We start from the raw sequence: 23,134 nt of genomic DNA, 5'->3' as shown, positions 1-23,134 counted from the left end.
TAACTAATCATCACTACTCAGAAAAATTTGAGTATTTCACTAACCCCTAATTCACGATGACCCGGGTTTATAGAGCCCAGGTCCCACGCTTCTCAGTTCACTGGCGCTTTAAAAAGGCATGATAGTAATAAAGGGGCACACGCTCCCAAATTAAAAGAGTAGCCCGGGTGCATCTCATCCTACATTAGATAATTAATTCAGAGCAGATTTGGTCTTGGTCCTAAAGTACTGAGCTGACTAAAAGCCATTTATAGCTGTCCTGTTGCCAGGGTTTGAAGTAGTTGGTTTCTTATTACATATATATTGGCAATAGACCCTGCCAGTGATGCTTTCTTTCTCCAGCTTTATTGAACCTGACACTGAAACCACTTCTTTCTCATAATTGGTGAATCCCATATTTTATATATATATATATATATATATATATATATATATATATATATATTTATATATATATTTATATATAATTTTTTGTAGGTTTAAAAGTTCCTAAAACTCCCCTCAGGTAATAACGTAATGTTAAAAACTGAATTCACACTCCTATGGCTATCAGACATACCTAATCTTACTTTATCTGATTCTCTAAAACTTCATAACAAAGTCACTAGCAGCTAGTAAGTATCAGGAGATGGCCTTAAAAATTTTTGCATAATTCTTACCTGACTCCAGAATGTATATTCAAAATGGGGACATTTTCTTCCGAATACATTTCTTAGATGTTCCACCTTCTACACACTCTCTGGACTTTTTTGGACTGATGTAACCACATATTGGACACAGGTTGTTGGTAAATCCATCCAAGCTGCAATAACTTGGGAATTATTCAGCAACAACAATATTGCACAAATGGCTCTCACCTGACATTCCATCTATTACACTAGTTAAACAGAAGTTACACCACATATTTCACATGGATTGGATAGAAGCAACAACCAATAAAGAACAAAACTTCCCAAAATTCTTTGAAATATGGTCAACATATATAAGGCTCTCTTCCACCCCCTCCTAAAGGAAAACTATACCCCCCCCTTAACAATGGAGGTCTCTATAAGAAGTTATTGCATAAAACAGCTCACATGTAAAACCCTGATTCATGTAAATAAACCATTTTCATAATAATATACTTTTTTTGTAGTATGTGCCATTGGGTAATTACAAATAGAAAATCTCAATTTTAAAAAATAAGGGCCGCCCCCTGGGATCCTAGAATTCACGGTGCATACAAACAAACCAAACTAACCACACATATTAGGTCACATGAGCCAATTAACAGACCGAGTTCTGTCATTTGCTTCCGCACTTCTTCCTGTTATAGTTAGAGCTGCAGTTTTTCTGGTCATGTGATCTCTGAGGCAGCACACAGATCATCACGAAATACAAATCAAGAACCCAATATACTGACAAGTACACCCCCCAGGAGTCATCGCATATCTTGCTGGTGCTACATCATTCGTAAGGTTGAAGACCTAGGACCGACTACCAGTGGCGGAACTACTGGGGGAGCAGGGGGTGCAAGCGGGCCAGGGCCCGCACCACCTCAGGCCAAATGCGGCCATACGGAGGGGGCGGGGCCCGGCAGCGCGTCACGCACCAGGGCCCGCCCCCCTCTAGTGACGCTACTGCCGACTACTTTAAAGTTTGTTAGTTAAACTCTACTTTATGTATATTTCTATCTTTATTCACAAAATAAAGAAAACTTTATGAAATGTGCTTGTATGCCCTAAAAGTTTTTGAAAACCATAAATAAAAACCTGTTTAAGAAAAAACTGAATTCAAATTAAGTGTTTTCTCCTGGATGTTTATTGCATTTGCTATTTCTTATACAATAAATAATGGAATAGAAATAATATGTTTCAGGTCGAATGGAAGGTAAATGTCCAACCTTCAATGCCTCCTATATTAAAAGATGACAAAATGCAGTTTATGACATTTTAAAAATCTTGATGGACTGTAGTTTAGAGAAGAGAGAGCAACACTTCTACCTCGATGAGCTGAATCTCATTACTCTTGTTTTAATTTGGGTTCAGTGCATTTGAAGGCACATTAAAACTGGATAAATGTTATTCAATTTTCACTTTGAAACAGGAAAAGGACACATTAACGTATAGTGCAGCAACGTAATCACCCATTCCCGCACATTCCGCACATAAGGCTAATCATCAAGGTGCTTGGATTTCTATTAATGTGCCTTATGTGGAGCTTTCTAACTAAAGCTGTGTATTTACTGTTTTGCAGAGAGACAAACTGAATATTTTGAGAATTGATGAAAATAAAAGCAGCAAGACTGAAGCAGCTGCAGAAACGGAGAGAACAGCAGTTGTGCTTACAATGAAAAATGAAGTTGGTGGATTGTTGCAAAATCTAAAAATTTTCAAGGTAAATCTTGCCATTTTTGCTTGTGTTTTTCTGAGGCAAGAGAGAACTAAATTGCATCTCTTAATAAAGAAGCAGTTAGTTAAAAAGTCTATTTAAACAGCTTGATAGCTACGAAGTGGACCTTTAATGAACTTCTACTATGATGTAGAGATTGATATTCTGAAACAATTTGCAATTGGTCTTTTTTTTATTTGCAGCTTCTGAATTATATAGCTTTTTGATCAACAGCGCTCCATTTTGCAATTTCAGCAGCTCTCTTGTAGTATACTAATTCCCCTAGCCACCAGGCAGTGGTTTGAATGAGAGACTAGAATATGAATAGGAGAGGGCCTGAATAGAACGATAAGTAACAATAAAATTGTAGCCTCTCAGAGTAATAGTGTATAGGCTGCTGGGGACAGTAACCACCATTTGGAAGCTTAAAAGAATCAGAAGAAGAAGGCAAATAATTCAAAAACTATAAAAAATAAAAGTGCAAATTCGATTTTTAATAAATCTGCCACTTAAAATGATGTGACTCAATCCAGCCTGTGAGGGTCACCATTATTAGAAACTCTCTATTCACATTTTGCAATTTACTAAATAACATAGGGGAAATAAAACACACACTAGACTTCTTTAATCTTGTAAACTTTATTAACAAACAAAAAAATTAAAAAAAGCAAAAGTCCTCCTTTTACTTATTCAAGCAAATGCAGGGGACGTCACTTCCATGGTGAGCTGATCAGTGGACCCCCCTACCTCCCAACTCTGCTGCTAGATTTAGTAGGAAAGTTTCCTGCAGCAGGGGAAGTAGGGCTTTTTCCCTGCAAAGCTTTTTTTTTTTTATTATAGGAATCCGAAGGCTGCCTTAGTCAAAGGCCCTTCAGTGCAGTCAAATGCTCACATGGCCCAAAGTTATTGGTATTTATTTTATGTATTTGTAAGTGTAGTCAAACCTCTGACAATCTGTTTAATACTACATATACAACCAACTTATGCCGAGAGATCCGTTATTCTATATTATTTTATTAGGTTTTATATAAAATAATTAAAAAATATTCAATATCCAATTATCCAGTTCGGGACACTAGCAATAAAACAACTCTCATGATCTGAATACTAAATGTCTTGGGCTTATAATTTACATGTAAACAAACATGAATTGTATCAGCATCTTTATTTAAATAAAAATATGTTGCACTTAAACCAGCTACCACCTATTTTCGTTTATGAACATCTTTTATTATTTACATGGCTGATATTGCTATGCTTTTCTTTCACAAAGGCCAAGAGTGGAATATTGCCCAAAATAATATAGCTGATTAAATTACATATGTACCAAACCTAAATACCACTGACCTATGGCTTTGAATCTCATTCATTTGAAGTGGTTCATTACCTAATGTTTCTTTTAGATATAGAAATGTAATTCCTAACTATTTACAGGTAGTAATGTTGTTAACATTACTCTGTTTCAGCACAAAAGTATTGTTTTATTTTGTGGGCAAATACAAGGAAAAATAAACAAAAAAAATAAAAGCAACATTAATTATATGTGTTTAGACTTTCCTAATTGACTAATATTTACCATATTAATTACATTAATATTTACCATGGGCAGGAAGCTAAATATTCACATTTTATATACAGAATCCTATGGTATTCCAGAGCCAGTTTCATGAATATGCAGAAGGATAAATGCCTGATCAGTATCATATGTAATATTCTAGAACACATGGTAGAATTAATGCAGTACCAATCTTTTGGAAAAAACCTTGCAGAACATATGACAGGATAAATAAGCTGCCACTTTTATTCATAATATATCCCAGAACACATATCTAGATAAAGAATGTGCCATTCCAATGTATAATAGCATGGCCCTTTTTGTTGTAGGAAATTTGTGTTTGTTTGAGAAGACATCATTAAAATCAGATGAATAAGTGCACAACGTGTATATACCCTTCTTTTTATTTAATTTCTATTATAATTTCCCTCTTTATAGAAGCTACAAATTCTGCAGGGCTCTACAAAGTAGTTTGTCATTCCTATAACTCCCAGCTCCAGAGAGGCAGAAGGCTGACTTCAGGTCTAGTAGCAACAAATAATTAGCTGTTTGTAGACCTGCTAACTGGTTTCATGAACATTCTATATGACCCCAAACACATCTAGAGATATGGAAAAGGTAAACCTGCTGAGAAGGACTCATCTCAGTAGTGCAGTGTCTCTGGTTATCAATTATCCACCCAGAACCACTGCACAGAGGTCTGGAGTATATAGACATCCCCCCATATGCTTTAAAAGACACTACGTTTGCCCAAAGACAGTAAAACATAGCAACCAGTAATTGCTTCCTACTGATAGGTTGCTATAGTTGACTGTGCATTTTAACATTAGTATTGAGGTTACAAATAGGGGAGACTAAAAAAATTAGCAGGTCTTAGGTGACAATGGAGGATAAAAATGAGAAGTACTAGCATCTTTGGTGGTAAGCGAAGGAGAGCTGGCTCCCCTTAATTTGTGGTTGATGGGGTGCAAGCTCAGCAAATGAAACTCCATCAGGGGGTTTAATTATTAGGTTGTTACACTACGAGAACAGATGTGGGGGAATAGTAGAATGTTTCTATGCCCAGATTTTCCATCCATTTCATTGCAAAAAAAGATCTAGCTTTACTGTAGCTTAAAACAGACTTGGGTACATGGACTTGAAATAGACTATGCCATTCCCAACATGGCTGAGAATATTGCTGGTTTTCAGACTTGTGTTTTTATGTTAATTTGCATTTGTTTTATTCTCATGAAACTTGAGTTAAGAGGCTTGTAGGGGAAATATGATTAATGATAAACCAGCAATGACTTGAACCCATGGGCTTGAATTCCATTTGTTTTCCTTTTACTCCTCTTTGTCTTCTTTTTTATGTACTGGTGAAAACCCAAAATTAATTTGTGTTTGATTGATTTTCTTTTAAATTTCAATTTAAATTTCAGCTCAATGAAAAAAACTGTAAATAGTAAGAAAACTACAATTTTCACTTTCTTACAATATGATGTTAGTATCCTCCCTTTCTTCTGTTTCCCAAGCTGGTGAATTTGAGAGATTTTAATTAAACTGGACTGAAGTAACTTTTTTTGAGTCCTTCTTTTCAACCTATCCTTGCCATAATTTGCATATGCAAATCAGGATTTGGATTCAGTCAGGGTTCAGCCAAATCCTTCATGATTTGGTATTAAACTGAATCCCAAAATCATAGATTCTGTGCATCCCTACCGTTTATATTAGTAAATCTTTACATACCACTCCCATTTTCATTTTTATTGGTAGAAAGATCAGTGAGCAGATATTTGGATGATAACACTGCTTTTTGTCAGGTTTCACGAATTCAGATGCATCTAATACAATGTGACAGATAGCTCCTGCCTTGACCTCAAAATAATATTTAGCTAAATTTCAATCAATCTACAAAGATTTTTAGACCACTCTTTCTATATATTCATTTGAGAAGGGAAACTATCCTTGCTAAAATCTTTTATATCAGTGAACAGAGATACTGTACTTATTTTCAGTTAGACCCAAACATTCAAAATTACTCTCTGCACAATATTTCATACACCTTAATAAATGTTTAAATAAGTGTTTAAATAAATGTTCTGGTGTATTCCTTAATAGTCTTTACTGCATACATCAATTATACATATGGCAGTCTATAACAACTAGTTTGGGAGGGTGGAAGAAGAAAAGAACATACATACACCCCATTTAAAATGGAATAATTTGATATTAATGGTTCAAGCGTAACATTTGTGTATGTACCTGTGACTGTCTTGAGATGTGAATAATGATTTCTTAGGCTCTGTATGAGACTGCAGTACCGGTAATTTGATCATTAGAAACTGTAAGGTACTGTGAGAGGCCAGTAGATGGCAATGCTTTAGCAAATGTTGAGATTAAAATTAAAATATTCCATCTGTTCTGTTTGACAGAAAATGGAAAAATCTGTATAAACATTCTTCATATCTACATTCACTCAAAAACAAATACCCAAGGCTGATTTTTACAGCACTCTATTTTATATGAAATATCTCACATCTAAAAATATTTAGGACATATTTAATGTTTTTCTTTACATCACATATGCATGCACTGAACCATTGGATAGTTACATAACTACACAGTAACATTCTAGAGTTTTTAGAAAAAGTATTAGAGTATGGGAGATCTAACTATAACACTCCTGTGAGCAACAGATGCAGGCCCGGATTTGTGGGAAGGCCACCTAGGCCCGGGCCTAGGGTGGCAGGATTTTAGGGGGTGGCATGCTGCCCAACCACACCCACATTGGTTCAAAAACACTGGGGATGCGCAGGAGATATAATCTCCATGAAAATTTGCATGAATAAAGGGTAGGGGACAGGGTGGACAAACGGCAGTGGGCCTAGGGGCGCCCGCTATGTATATCCGGCCCTGAACAGATGCCCTTGTTATTGTGAATTTGACTGAACACTTTTTCCTTTATGAAAAGTAGAAGAGCAGTATAGAAGTGACTCAGCCCCAGGACATGCCATTATGGTATTCGTTAATGTGAAAGTAGTATCTTCAAGCAGATAAACTAGAATAAAATAAGTATAAGTTCCGGTCATGGGAGCAGATAAACCATAATTACAAAAATGTAGTCTTTTATATAGAACATATCAGTTGTGATTTCCCAGAGGATAAAAATGAGGGGTCTGCTATTTCAGGAAGATGTTTCAGTCAAAAGTTATAGCATATTAAAGGTCTGAATGTGGGATCCATGTCTTGGTGGGCCATGGGCAAATGTCTATTAAAATAGCCCTGCTCATATGCAAAGTTTCTAATAAAATAAAAAACAATACTTCAGCCTACATGTCCATTGACTCGTGGGCTGTATTTTGATCCATTTAAGATAAAGATGGTATAATAAATCCCATTTTATTTGTGCATGCACTGCACGACGTTATGTGACATAGGTTCTTTCCTATGGGACTACAGCTGTAAGAAATACTGTAGATGTTTTTGTATGCATTGATCAGTAGTAGTTGAATAACTGTGATATGTTTTCAATCTTCAGGAAAAGTATGTGAATATAATTCACATAGAATCACGGAAATCGAAAGGGAACAAGTCTGAGGTGGACATGTATGTGGAATTTGAATGTACCAAGAAAAAATGCCAAGAACTCCAACATCTGCTGAAACTTCAAAGCAACATCATATCCCTGAATCCAGCTGAGAGGATCAGGAGGGAAGATGAAGGCAAGTCTTGCAGGTCTCCCATCTCACACTGTGTAATAGCCTTCCTGTTGAATATAAAGCTTGTGTTACCCCTAAATTATATATGTTAAACTGATCTTGCTGGTAGAACATTTTTTACAGTATGTGTTATGATCACTGTGATTGTACTATTTCTTTTGCCATGGGGCTGCAAATTGCAGTTAGGTCTATAATGGAAAGATGTACTCCAACTTGTCTTAAGGACATTTGAGTCCTTTGATTGTAGTTTTCTTACATTTTATATATTATTTCTAGTAGAGCTGGAAGGAGTGCTGTGGTTTCCTAGGAAGATATCTGAACTTGATAAATGCTCCAACAGAGTCTTGATGTATGGATCAGAACTGGATGCTGACCATCCTGTAAGTAGGCCAAGGAATGAGCTCTGAACTCAATTAAGGTTAAATTGATATAGAGAAATGTATAAATTTGGTGCATATATAATGAGGGGATGGTGCAGCTCATAATAACTCTCACACAATTGTAAATGTTTAATAATGTGTCAACAATTTTTATTTCTTTGCTTATAGTATTTTATTATATGATTTATAAATGCTAAGTCTCAACACACCATTTTTTCCTGCTGCAGACAACTGAGAGACATGGTCTGGCTGCTGAACATTCCAAATCTCTGACTCATGCAGGAAAATAATGTGAGAGCAGAGAAGTCACATTCTCCCCAATTTTAGAACTGTGACCTGTATCAGTGTGGGATTCACAGCATAAATTACATTTTTTGCAGCACTTAAACATGTTGGGTTGCATGAGGTTTCATTAAAGCATTACATATCTCACAATATACAGGAATGGTGATTTAGTGGTTTGCACTTCTCCCTTGCAGTATTGGGCGGGAGTTTGATTCCTAGATTCTGCCCTGTCATTCACTCCTCATATCCAGTCACTTATTAAATCATGTCACTTCCATATAAGGAACATATGCAAAATTAGATCATTTATCGCCCAAGATGCCACCAAAATTCTCAGTAACTCTCTCATCATATCACATATAGACTACTGTAACTGTCTTTTAATTGGCCTTCCTCACCAGTCCATAATGAACACTGCTGCTAGGCTTATACACCTGAGCAACCGCTCCTCCTCTGCCATGCCACTCTGTCAATCCCTGCACTGGCTTCCGTTACCTTTCAGAATAAAATTCAAATGAATGACCTTGACATTCAAAGCACTTCATAACTCTGCCCCACTCTACATCTCTGAACTCTCCTCTACATTTTCACGTAACCGCTTACTACGCTCCTCTACTGACCTGCTACTCAATTCTTCTCTCATTACCTCCTCACACACTCACATTCAAGACTTTGCATGGGCTGCACCACTACTCTGGAATGCTCTCCCACGGTCTGTCTGACTTTCTCCCAACTTTCTGCTTTCAAAAGATCTTAAAATGCACTTATTTAGAGAAGCCTACCCCCTCTGCTTAACTACCAAATGCAATACCACATACAGTACTACATCTCTCGCCCACTTCATTCTGATCTTGGCCACTCCCACACCTTGTGTCTTATTCCCTTCCCTTTAGATTGTAAGCTCTTTTGCACAGGACATTCCTCACCTTTTGTACCAGTATTGGTTTTGCTGTATGTAACTCCATTTGTTCTATGTATGTAAATTTAGGAAATGTATGTCACTATTCAGCCAGCTCTCCCATAATTATAACAGATTTGTTTTGCTTCTGACCTTTTGGTTTCTATGGGGTCCTAATATCAAGGCACACCCCTCCATTTAGACTGATTTTTTGGTGGAATTTAATACCTTTACTTACGTATATGCCTTTTTAATTGTAAACAGGAACCAGACCTTTTCTATTGTGAACCTGCACCAAATTAATGATAAAATTACTCAATAGAGTAGAATATAAATGTCTGTGAAAATTATACTTTATTTACACTGGGTGTACTCTGAATTAGAAGTATTGCTAACTCACCATTCAAACCAGTTTGTATAGTGCATTTATTTACCTTTCTGCTATGTAGACCTAAAAGGGTAGTAGAGAAGAATATGGAGACTTGTGAGTTTCAGCTCATCATAAGGTAGTGTAATGAAATCCAAACCTTTAATCAGTAGCCAGATAACAAGCAAGGATCCAAGGCAGAATGGATTTGCTACTGGAAGAACTCAGCAAAGGAATCTAATTAGATATTTTGATGATGTCAAACTGTTGTTATTGCCTAGTGATTTCAGCAGTTTATACTGCCCAGCACAATAAGCTGAATGTACAATACAAGGATTATTACTGAACTGCACATCAGGGGAATGGATGCCCTTTGGAGAAAGGACAGGTGGGAACATTGTCCAGTTGCGCCAACCAGTTCTTTTCTGCGTTCAGTTTGTTGTCCGTATATTTTGTTCTCAGTTTTCTGGCAATAGAAAATAAGTAATGATACAAGCCATTTTTATGCATACTTCACAAATTTGCAGATAGTTTTCCTTGCCTTTCCAAGCCATAAAGTAAAATAATGATATCATAAAATAATGATTATGTGCCTCACTGATATATTTTTTATTTTTCTCTACCTAAAACACAAACTGTTCACTCTCTTTCAATTTAACAATAAACATACTTGTAAACCAATTTATACAACAATGCATAAACCTTCTGCTCATGTAACATTTTCTTTGCTTGCTGCTCATCTTTCAGAAAGATAAAAGGGCACATTTATAAATACAGTTGCTGTTTGGAAGGCGCCTCAGGAACATTTATTGTTATAGCACAGGGACAGGCAACCAGCAACTCCGCAGATGTTCCTCAGCTCTACTTTCCCTAATGCTTTTACATTGTTTATTCTCAGCTGTCTATTTGGCAGATGTGGACCACTTAGGTCTTTATTAATGACATTAGTAAAAGTCAGACTAATGCAACTTTTTGGTTACCCCTGAATCAATTAAATTGTATAACCCCTTGCACCTAGCAACTATGGCTCAGGATGTAATATCAAGGGATTTATGGCACTACTGTGGTTCCTCTGATTTTCTCTACTAATAAAGGATGTGTCACTATCTAGGTTAGTAAGAAATATGTTGGTGAACCAAGTCATTGTCCTAAAGGAATTACCTTATTATACTTTATTTAACACTTAAAAACAGTAAGTAAAAAGGGTAAAATGGAACCTTTTTTAATATTAGTTTTAACTCTGTATTGGCAGCTGGTCCCTGAATAAATAAAATAAATAATTCAAGAACTGACTACCAGAGGACCAGATGACTCCCAGATGACTCCCTTATTCTAATCACTACCAAATTCCTTTCAGAAGGTGCTATGGAAATACAGAATATAATCCTGAAAAATAATTCTAAAATAAAGTTAAAAAAAACAGTGCATTTATTGTAGTTTTAATGAAACTTAGGAGATTCCGTTGTAGCATCTAGCCGCTGTAGCAGTTTGTTTTACATCAATTTAGGTGCCAAATACATCCCAAGAAAATTGAGGCAATCAAGTCTAGTACCCTCTCTACCTCACTGCTCAGGAGTGACAACAAGAGTTAACTGACTGCACTTTTTCAAATTAATTTTTGAAGCTCAAGAGGTGATATTCCCACAAAAACATATTTTGTTTTAGAGTATGACTGCCTACTTCTTACAAGGAGTATTAAAGCACTTCCCTTAGACTTTATGAAGATGTTCCATGACTTATGCACATGTATTTAGAATGATTAATGGCATGTTTGTGATGATAATGATGGCCCCCATTGCACACAGAAATCAAACCTATAGACCTATGTTGAAGTTGTAAGGTGATTTTTGCCAGGCCAATTCAGCATGTTTTTGTTGTAACAAAATTGTAGTATGCCACATCTCTGATACAGTAGTGTAAGTGGGCATTATTTATGTCTCCCTGATGGAAACGGCATGTTGACGTCAGTATCAATAATGTACTCAGTCCAAAACTTCACGTCACAAAATCCTTCACAAACGGTTTATATAGATACCAAATGATATTTGAACTCTCTGCATGTTTAGATTTTTTAAACAAAAAAATACAAAAGCAATTGTAGCATCCGAAAATATCTGTCACCTTAATATATGGAGTTCTCTAAAGGAAGAATAAATCTACATATAAATGTAAATTTGCTCAGAGTACTCTTATAAACACTTCTGAAATGTACATTATTTTTTGTAACGATATTAGCAAAAGTAAATAATTAACACTGAAACAAGAGCATCACCTGCTGGTCAATCCTTCCAACTGGAATATGGTAGGGAGAACATGTCAGAAGTAAAACAGAGAACTCTCTCTTCTGATGTTGCTCTGCTTAGGAAAGATGTGGGAATCCTCAGTTACCCTTTCTCATGTCTTTCCTATGCAGATCAACATCAGGAGAGTTCTCTTTTTTTACTTCTGACATCAAGGTTGGAATAACTGAACTGCAGTTGGTGCTTCCGTTTTTTTTGCTGATATCTTGGAATCTACAACAACAAAATAATGTAAACTGCAGAAGTGCTTAGAGCTCTATTATGTTTAACATTCTCTTTAAAGTAATAGTTTGGCTATGCAGAAGCACTAAGTATTCAGTTAATCTCAAACACTACAGCATTTGGTTAAATCCCAAATGGAATATATTAGAAAAATGTAAATGATTATGAAGTGAAAATATTTTCTATGAAAGCGTCAATACAGGGAAATAAGTTGAAGAGAAGATGGGACAAAAATATGATTGTTTACAGACAATTGTCTCCCCACCTTGCAGGTTGTGAAGTGAAATCACTAAATGCAGAATTAAACTGTGGCTATTGTATCCCCCCACTTGCTTTAGTGTTTCCTCTACTTAATCAGGATGTCAAAAATTGACATAAATAGCTCATGTTTAAGTGCGGAAACAGTTAAATGGAACTCTTGGTAGGTAAGTCTGAACATTAGACAAAAAAACTTAAATATAGGTGTCGTTTCTACTTTTGTGTCTTTGAATGAGATCAGTATCGGCTCTGCTCAGTTCCAACGTCCCAGTCCCTTTGTATGCTGGAGGCATCTCTAACACATTGCAGATTCCTATTTGAAACCCATGGGGGTTTGTGTGCAGCCTAATTGGAATTTCATTTCAGTCTCAAAGTGGCAATTTCCTTTGCAACTGGTAGTTGTGTTTGTTGCCTAGAACATCTGGAAAATAAAGGGGGCTAAAATTAAGATTGATATCTTCCATCTTTTGTCGAATAATGAGAACCTCATTTGTATTCGGGTATAGCCAGATCTGCATGCAGAACACTGACATTTGCAGCATTTGGTATTTATTGGAAGTGTGTTTTATAGCTAATATTAAGCCCGTCTCTGTGTACATTTTACAGCATTGTATAACAACTTTGTATATGTGCAGTATTCCCAAATAACAAAAAGCAGACTTTTCTGGAATATGTTGTGATATTTCATACTTTATAATGTACTTAAATAACTTGACATCCTAATCCTAACAGGCACTAAAATGTAAAGGATGCAATGTAGCTATTTTTACTTACAGTGTTTTTATTTATTTATTTTTTTGCTATTCATATACACAGCTATATCAGCTATACAATAGCTGATATTGCAGACATTATATACACTTTGTTATATCACTAGACTCTGGAAACGTCCCTGTTCCCAAAACAGTGTTAGACAAGAGGAGTAGAAAGAGCTGTATCTCTTATTAATGTGAGCAAAATGAATGGACGTCATAATGTTTCACACCAACTTTGTTTTGTATATGTTGACTGGGCAGGGGGGGGTCGGCAAACATCCGGTATAGTAGTGATGCCAGTCTGTGCCAATCCATCCAGCTGAATGGCAATTAGAAACTGCCTCGTTTTTCCTGTCTGGTTGTTCACCAAGGATTTGCTTTTAAATCAGATTGTGATGATAGATTGAGATTGTTCTTTTCAGCTCTGCAGAACCGTTCCCTTAGGGTACATATAAAAAAGATTTGTTTCCCAAATATAAGTAAATGATATTTTTTAGATGTGAGGTCACAGAGGTGTTATCACCAATCTGAACTATCTGCAGCTTGTCTGGGCTTTGACAGAATTTGTCAACATTTGTGTTTGTCTCTGTGGAATTGTGTGTATGATGCTTGTGCGAGGCACTCATATCAATGCTGCAGTACAGTTATATACGTGACTTTTAGATCTACCATATCTTGTTCCTAAGATGAATTAGGTATGGGATACATAGGACCAGACTTAATTCCTTGAGAAAAAGTTATATCACAGTTTATCATGTGAAAACTCAGGGCTGAGATCCAGTTTGAGGAGAAAAACTTTTGTCCTAATTCCAGTGTTTTCCCATAGACTTCAACAGAGTTTTTGTGTGCTAAACCGTGAGATTGATTTTTCTGAATTGAATTGCATCTCAAATTAATTCTTGTTCATGACTTTTCAGGTGATAAACCATTTTCTAACTGACTCTGCCCCATTATCTGGAATGCTTGGGAGCTGGGCTTTTCTAAATAAGGTTTTTTTTTTTTTTTTGATAATTTGGATCACCATACCGGTAGCATACTTAAAAACATTTAGGCATATGTTTACTAAAGTTCTTAAAAATTGCCTTTCTACCATCACCCATTATCACTGTGAGTATTTTTGCAATAAAATTGTCTCTCCCATGTTAGCTAAACTTAAAAGAGACAATTTTATTTTGCGATAAGTGGTGTTATTTACACAAATGTAGCCGTTATTTCCGAACGAACGATTAAATCCTTCGAATCATCGATTCTAAGGATTTTAATTCATCGATTGAACGATTTTTCTTCGACCAAAAAATACTTAGAAAGCCTATGGGGACCTTCCCCATAGGCTAACATTGACTTCGGTAGGTTTTAGGTGGCGAACTAGGGGGTCGAAGTTTTTTTTTAAAGAGACAGTACTTCGACTATCGAATGGTCGAATGATTTTTAATTCGAATAGTTCAATTCGAAGTCGAAGGTCGAAGTAGCCCACTTGATGGTCGAAGTAGCCAAAAAAAACATTAGAAATTTGAAGTTTTTCATAGTGTGAATGTGATACGATATACTGTATACGTGCACCATAAAATCTCCAATGAGTATTTGCACTTTAGTAAACTTGCTCTTACATTTTGTTTTTAGTTCAAGTCTATATTGTGTGTGTTTTGCACCTTAGTACATGTGATGCTTAAAATTAAAAAGAAACTCGTTATGATTATCTTGTCACTAATATGGATTTATGCAGCATAGTTACTATCAAGTACAAGATGCTGTTTTATTATTACAGAGAAAAAGGGAAATCGCTTTTGTTATTTGCTTAAAATAGACTATGGCAGATGGCTTTCCCATAATTTGGAGCTTTCTGGATACTGGTTCCTGGATAAGGGAGCATGTACTAAATATAGAAGTTGCCAAAGAAATGACTTGTGTTTTTTTATTTCATCTAATATAAGAAGCAGCAGTAGCTTATGTAATACACATACCAATATCTCAACTCCAAAAACGGAGAAATTCAGCATCACTTCTGATGAAGTGATCTGACGAATGTAAAATATTTGTTCCAATAAAGCCTTAAATTTTAGATGTACCACACTTTTGTCATGCTCATTGAGTTGGGCTTATGTAGAAGAGGTACATAAACATGAGCTGAACATCCAAAGATAAATATTATTTTAAATTAAATATTAAATAAATTATTTTTACAAACATACCAAATGGATTGAAAGGAAACAATCAATTTCTATAAAGTAAGTTTCTATATAAGTATCAGTTGCCAACCCCCCTTATGCTTACAGAGAAATGCAACCCCTCTCTCACATTGTTCCATTGTAAAGTGATGGATTCTGGGAAGTGAAGTCCCTCTTCTTTCCAAAGAATCTGTGCACCACTCACTATAAAAAGCAGAGGGACTTCACATTCCAGAATCCATCACTGAGGGTTAAAGGGTATCTAAAGGTCCTTAGTTCCTGCTGCACAAAGAATAATGGCATACTTTAACATCATATCAAGGGTAAAGCTTGATGGTAGTTTTTGTCTAGCAATATTAAGATTATATTCATAAAGCAATATTGCTTAAACTTCTCCCCAGTTGTCCAGGGTCATCAGCCCAATCAAAATGCAAAATAATCCTCACCTGATTTGTATAATTATGGCTTCATATTCTGCAAGTGGAGTTGGAAGCATTAAGCACAGTTCACAGTATAACAGAATAATAAAACAGCAGTATGTCCTTCCTTCTGATGTTTGACTACAGTTTAGTCAAACCAGTTTAGTTTATAGCCAAACTATAAAGCCAGAATTACACATTCATTTCTGTATGTAGGATAATAGCCAGATGACTGCCAGTGCTGATAAGCAGCGTTCTCATTGGTTAATTATCTTGGATCTTCTTGCCAAGTTTTTGGCCATCCACATAGAGAGCATTTTCAAAAACAATGGCATGCATGGACTGTTAGCTTTCAACTGCAGTTCTGATATAAGAAGAATAAGCCTGAGCCGCCAATTTTCATATACTTTATTTCTGGGTATTCAAAAGATGGTTTACATTTCCACTAAAATGTAGTATATATTTTTGTCTGTAACATTACTTTTACAATCGTTTAGCCGGAGGAATATTTTTCCTGGCCGGAAGTTATTTCAGTAGGAGTGACAGTGATCAGGGCCGTATTTACCATATAGGTGCTCGAGGGCCTGTGCCTATTATGGCAGCTTTAGGGGGCAACCCTCGATGCCTATATGGTGAATACTGTACATTTTTGTTTGCGAAACTTAAAAACAAACAAACAAACAAAAAAGAGCCTCCGGGAAATTCCCATAAAATTTAGTGGCAGAGGTGGGGGCTTGAGGTTATGGGCTCTAGGTAGTGGCAGAAATGACATCACAAGCATATATGTTTTGCTAGTAATCTGACTGTCTTTCTCAGTTCAGAATTGAGAATTAAGAAAGCCAGTCGGATGACTACCGAAAAAAAATACAGCAAGTCCAGTTAATTTGACTTATTGATATAAATATACCATTGCCTGGATGAATGGGAACCTTCACAGACAATTTTTCTTTTTATTTTTCAATTTTAGGGATTTAAGGACAATGTGTACAGACAAAGAAGAAAGTACTTTGTCGATGTGGCCATTAACTATAAATAGTAAGTACTTTTGCTCTGCAAAATTTGCTGTGTTGTCTATTTTCTGACAAAAATACCCAAAAGTAATCTAAATGTAATTTAATTCAGTGGCCAACCCATACCTAGAGTGGAGTACACACCAGAAGAGATAAAAACATGGGGCACTGTCTTTAAGGAACTTACCAGTTTATACCCAACGCACGCCTGCAAAGAGTACTTGAAGAACCTCCCGCTGTTAACCAAATATTGTGGGTACAGAGAAGATAATGTTCCACAACTTGAGGATGTCGCTATATTTCTCAAAGGTATGAGTTTAATAAGGAGCTATTTTCTTTATGTGCATTGAAAAATGACATATGATATATTGTTCAAGCTATCTGTCTGTCTATCTATCTAACTAGACTCATTTGATTTGGTTCAGTCTGCTCATTAGGGGTTAAATGGAACACTGTGTTCTTGTATTACAGTTGGTGCCATTCTTATAAGTTAAGAATCTGCTGTGCTTGTTTTTCATATCAGTAATGATGAGCCCATAATAGCTAATCATTGTAGTACATTTAAATAGATTTTCAAAAAACAGACCTGAATCAGAGAACTGGTGTTGAGTCTTCCACATCATGCTGCTGAAAGTCCAATGGAAATTTGCACTCGCTTGCTCCATGTTTATAATAGGGAGACAACAGCTGTGGAACCTGCATTTGATGCTTTAACAAGCATTACTGTGTACAGACTGAAGAGAACTGCGGGGAATCAAAGTTCAGCTTTTTCGGCTAGTCGTACATTTCTGATATACAAGAAAAAGGTTCCTGCAGGTTTCCAAATCATTTTTTATTGCAAAACATTCTCTTGTATTATAACCATATATAACTTTTTAATCAAGGCATGTCATAAATCATACCAGTACAAACAGCAGTCAATTTATACTCATAATGGGAACGTAAATGGCTCCCCGTGTTGGGCATCTAGCTTGCACTAACATAAACCTCTCATCCATAGGGGTGCAAAGCAAGGTAAATAGATACTGATACTTAAGGTCAGATGCTCTAAAAGCTAGACACATAGCACATGCACAACCCAACATATATGTATTCTAATTAGCTTGAGTACAGTCTGAGATATCAGATATTTCTGAGCAGAGAAGCCTTAGAAAACCCTTCCTGCATCCGCAAATTAATTTCTCAAACTCTTCTGTCCAGCACTGGCCTAAACAGAAAACTAATGTAAAGTGCTAGGAAGAGTATACTACATTTATATGTTTGGGGTTGTTCAGTTACCCTTTCCTTTTCCACGTTTCCCTAACAACATTTTGACATGTAACGGGTAGATGCTGATGGGATTTATTTACTAGATGGCTGCACAATCATAATGTCTGTAATTCCCACTCTAAATTGTAAACTGTAATTAACTACCCTTGTGGTAGTATAGACCCTTTAAGATTAATCTAAATCTAGAATCAAAATGCTTTACATCAACCAAAATAGTTGTTATTAGTAGAATGTTTAATGGTTCTGAATGAAGGAATTAACCTATTTAGGAAACTCTCTTCGATGTTTCATACTACCTTTTTCAGGCAGTCCCAAGACAATATTTCTTTCTTTTATAAACATTTGTTTTTAAAGATATTTGAAGTAGTGTAAGTACTGGATTATTGATGTGCATAAGACATTATCTGTGCACTCAACAATGAATTCAGTGCTTAAAGGGAACAATTTTAACACTCTCCTTTCCTGAACAGTTTACACATTGTTTCTTTCTTTTTGGCGCATTGTAGGGCTCTATGTAATTTAATAAGTAAACTATACATTGCTCTTGCCAGAGCAGTAGAACAGTGGCACACTGGCTTTTTTTAAGTAGCTCAGGAGATGTTGCCAGTTTGTCCTCTATTGTCTGGTATAGCAGTCTCTTGACATTGCTTTTGCAGTGCTTGTCTGTTGAGTGTGCCTCAACCTGAGCTACTATTAATTGTCTGTGTCAGAGTACCCACAATTGCCCCACAATTGCTTAGTGCTATTGCTTAGAGACATTACCAATTTGCTCTCCATTGCTGGTCATACAGTCACTTGAAAACACCTTTTCAGGGCATTGTCTCTTAAAATTGTATCTGTTTGCATTTCCAAGCAATAATTGTTTGACAAGCGCGTCCAATGAAACGCAATTTGTGGCAATGTGGCTCCTCCTCCTGGTGTACGAATACATATGCCAGAGCACACAAAATCATGTGCCCTCTTGCTTGCAAAAAAGCTACAAATGGCCAAGGCCACAATTGCACATTTTAAAGTTCTGGTTCTTTTTAAAAAAAAAATTAGGACTAGAATCTTTTATCTACTTTGCCAACCTAACATGGAGACCTTACTCATTAGTCAGGTCATCGAATCCATTAAGGTTGATCATGCCATCAAACGGGCCACTTCTGAGATGCCTACAAGATAAATAAGGTGCCACTTTCCATTAGAGTGAGTGCTAAACAATATATTGAACAAGTCTGTGCTGATTTGCATAGCAGTTCCTTTCTTTAGTGCTTTTATTTTGTAAACATCAGCATCCTGACATTTGCTGTGTAGAACAAAATAAGTTCCCAAAACCCATTATTAAGGATCAGGAGCGTTATTCTAATGCCTCATTTCACTGGTACCTTTGACATTACCAACCACTTATTTGTTATACAATTTGTTTTCCAACTTGGCATCGCCAGCAATTTGAAAGTTGCACATTTTGTGATTCTTTTTATAATTTGATTTTCCTTTGGTCACTGTTCAGAGTTCTTTCATGGGTCACAGTCAATTAAGCTCTCAGTCAAAGTAGTGTTTATCTTGTTAGTATCCTCTTTTGATCTTCTCTTACATCCAAACAGCTTTCTTTTCCTTAGTTAAATTGCAAGATTCAGTACTCAATTCACTTTGTACTAATAAAACATCAGCTTAGTCCATTAGTCTCTTCAAGCCATTTACTCTATTGGTATCCTGCTTTGGCCATTTCTCCTATACACCAAACATAATCACTAAATCCAGTGCCTCACATTTCAAGCCTCCAATCACATTCACAGGGTTAACATTTACATTCACTCTACATATTTTTTACACTGTTCACATTACTATATAATACGTGACTATAATGTTATTTGTAATAGAGAAAAAATCTGAAAACCTCTAAAAGTCCGAATTGATTTAAAGTGGTCCAATAGGATCAGTGCAGCTCCCAATGACTTCTAAAGCACCTCAACAACTTTTATTTGGCAAAGTTTTGGTTTAGAGTTTTTCATGGTATTTACTCTCAAATTTTTTCGAGTTTTTTTTTTTAATAAATGTAGGAAAACCACCAATTTTTTAGATTCATTGAAACAAATTAATTGTAGTGTTAGTAAATGGGCACCATAGGCTTCATATTAACTGTAAAGTTCAGTGAAACAGAAATAATGGTCTGGTGGTGTTTTTCCTAGTTAAATGACATGGCTGATAATTGTATGCATTAACTTCTGTGGCAACAAATTGGGGAAGCCCCTTTCCTGTTTCAGCAGAATAGTTGCCCTTACATACAAAGTAAGATACACATTGGACTGGATGGAAGAAGGATAATGCACATATTCATATAATACATCAAACTTTATTGAAATCTTTAAAAACACACGACGATTATGCTTAATGCATTTGGTGGCAATCAACAACCACTACCTCAAAAGCCTCTCAATATTTGACATTACTTGTTTTTTTTAATGCAATGTTCATAAAATGCAGAAACACCTTGAATATAAGAAAGCAATATATATTATAGGTGGACGTCCTGTTTACTGTTGCTGAAAAACAATGAATGTCTCAGAAAGCTCCTGGTCTGTGTTCTATTTGTGATCATTCTACAAACACAAATAATTCTGGGTAAATGTGAGGTTTCTGCACTACAGCTTAGATTTAGCATTCATACAAGCACGGATGAGCTGGTTTGTGACCTTAGGACCTGTGATGGGTGAAACAGAACCAGTGTGTGCCCAGAACATGGAGTACCCATATCATTCTGCATTCAGGACATAATCCTTGGCGGTGGATTAGTACAGTGCATTGGCACAGCTATTAATTATACAGGCATATTAAATACGACTGCTCTAGCTTTTCATGCTTTGAAAATTATCATCAGTTAATTAATTTCAAAGCAGGGAACAAGTCTCAGTTCAGGGAAAATGATATTGTGAAATATGTTAGATCCCAAAATAAGTTGCCCTTATTTCTGTCTCCAACTTCCCTTTCCCTCCTTGTCACAAGCGTCACATACATGTGTGTTGGTTTGTTCTGTCATGCTGTCTTTTTTGATTGTTTCATGTGGGAGAGGCAATGAATGCGTCACCTGCTGTTTGACTTTCATTCTACATTACAGTTATAAATATGTGTATAAATATAGATATATGTATATAGATGCACACATATTCATGAATCTACAGCTGTGAGGTTATATAGCAAAGGAAATACGGTGCATAATAAAAATGAGAGCTGCTTTGAGAAGGAAAATGACCTGAGGCTTTTCAAGCACTGATGAATATAGAGGTATTATATTCATATATGCAGATACATGCATTGCAGGGGAACTTTATTTCATTCCTAATAGGATAATTTTAGTAAGTTAAATTCCCTACTTAGCATGAGTCATTATTGAAGCATCTTTTCACAAAATGCCTTTTTTTCTCACTATAATTTTCTTTTCTCCTTTAGAAAGATCTGGCTTCATGGTGAGACCTGTTGCGGGCTATTTATCACCTAGAGACTTTTTAGCAGGATTAGCCTACCGGGTTTTTCACTGCACGCAGTACATTAGGCATGGATCAGATCCCCTCTACACACCTGAGCCGTAAGTATGCTGTGTTCTAATTTCTAGCAGGATGAAACCTGGCTGTGGAGATTAATATGCAACGGAGGATGCAACATTTAAATTATAGCACATTCAATTATGTTAAGGTTCCTCTGTGCACAATACGGCTAATGAACAACATCTGTCATTTTCTATCCAAGAAAATCAATAAAGGTTGGGTTCACTTGATTATAGGAGAATACATTCTTCAAATTCTTTTTCAAGATGCAATTATTTTCCTCTGCAGAAGGCAGTGCCCGTACATTACTGCTCTGTCCTTGCTATTAGTATTTGCATCACAAAACCAATCCAGCAAGAAAGCACTCCAGAAATAAGCTGTAATAATGGAGACTTCAGGAAAGCTTTTGTCTTGAATTAAGAGAATTATTGAATTAACTGCATTTAGGAAGCCAGTTGTCAGCAATGATAAAAATGACTAGAGGGGGAATTTTGCAAATGTATTGTAAATTACAACAGGAGCCGTCAAAAAGATCATATTTATGCATTACTATAATGTAAATGAGTGTTAGCTTGAGTGCAATGGGGCTGATTAGTTATTAATTAGTTATTAATTAGTACAAGAGGGCACCAACAAAAACATCAACAGTCCTGCTCTTTTGTAATGACACCAACTAGGTGGGAGAACCAATAAAGGAATGAAGAACAAATAGAAAAAACAGTATCACAAAAGTGAATTAGCTTATTAGCGATAGAGCTTTTTGACAGTAAAGGACCAGTGATGCCATAACAAAACTATTTTTACATTTTGGGTATCTGTTCATTCAAAACATACTTTAAAGAGACATGAATGACATTTAACCCCTGTTTATTTTCCTGTGTAAGAACAAAACCATTGTCTTGCACAGAGTGTCTATCTCCATGGCAACACAGCATCTTATTTAGATAAAGTGTATTAGTGTTTCTGAAGCAAACACACAAGGTATCCCTCTGCGGGGTACTAGTACATTGTATTTCATTGCATACAAAATCCTGTTATGTTTGGTGTTACTGCTCCTCCAAGTGTAGATTTCATTAGCAGAGTCATTAATCACTTCCCCTGCTGTGCCTGCAATGCAAATGGTTATTTAAATATAGTATAGCTCTACACCAACCTGTTTAAGGATTTTATTTTGAAACTGAATGCTAGGTTGAGTTTGCTGGCACAGGGTGCAGTTCAGCTGCGTTGGAAATACTGTACAAGTGAGTGACTGTGCATGTTGAAAGTTACTGTCATGTGAATGTGAAGAGATTTGGGTATGAGTATGCAGTTTGGCACTCAGCCACATTCCAAATAGTGGCCACATGGCTAGAGATTGGCATTGAGATTTTGCACATGGTTTTGCGTCTTACAAATCTAAATACAATTATAGGGCCTGTTATGCAGAATGCTCTGGACCTGGGGTCTTTCTGTAATTTGAATCTCTATCCGTTATCCCTTAAGTCTACTAAACTCTACTCAAACTTTACTAAAATATAATTTAAACAATGATTAAAAGCAATAGGATTGTTTTGCCTCGAGTGAGGATAAATTATATCTTAGTTAGGGTCAAGTACAAGGTACTGTTTTATTATTACAAATAAAATGAAAATCATTTTTTACTTAATTGAATTATTT

At 36.0% G+C, this 23,134-nt stretch overlaps 1 protein-coding gene across 1 annotated transcript in view; it reads left to right on the top strand.

Annotated features, from left to right (window-relative positions):
* Positions 1-23,134, top strand: part of tph2.S (tryptophan hydroxylase 2 S homeolog) — a 99,105-nt gene that overhangs the window by 6,739 nt on the left and 69,232 nt on the right. The window contains exons 2-7 of the mRNA XM_041588601.1: positions 2,236-2,376; positions 7,446-7,629; positions 7,906-8,006; positions 16,643-16,710; positions 16,798-16,994; positions 21,384-21,519. Coding sequence (XP_041444535.1) covers positions 2,236-2,376; positions 7,446-7,629; positions 7,906-8,006; positions 16,643-16,710; positions 16,798-16,994; positions 21,384-21,519 — 827 coding nt within the window. The remainder of the gene's footprint in view (positions 1-2,235; positions 2,377-7,445; positions 7,630-7,905; positions 8,007-16,642; positions 16,711-16,797; positions 16,995-21,383; positions 21,520-23,134) is intronic.

This window comes from Xenopus laevis, chromosome 3S, assembly GCF_017654675.1.
Source record: "Xenopus laevis strain J_2021 chromosome 3S, Xenopus_laevis_v10.1, whole genome shotgun sequence".
NCBI lineage: Eukaryota > Metazoa > Chordata > Amphibia > Anura > Pipidae > Xenopus > Xenopus laevis.
The sequence above is the reverse complement of the archived record's forward strand: the minus strand, read 5'-3'. Positions and strand labels throughout refer to the sequence as shown.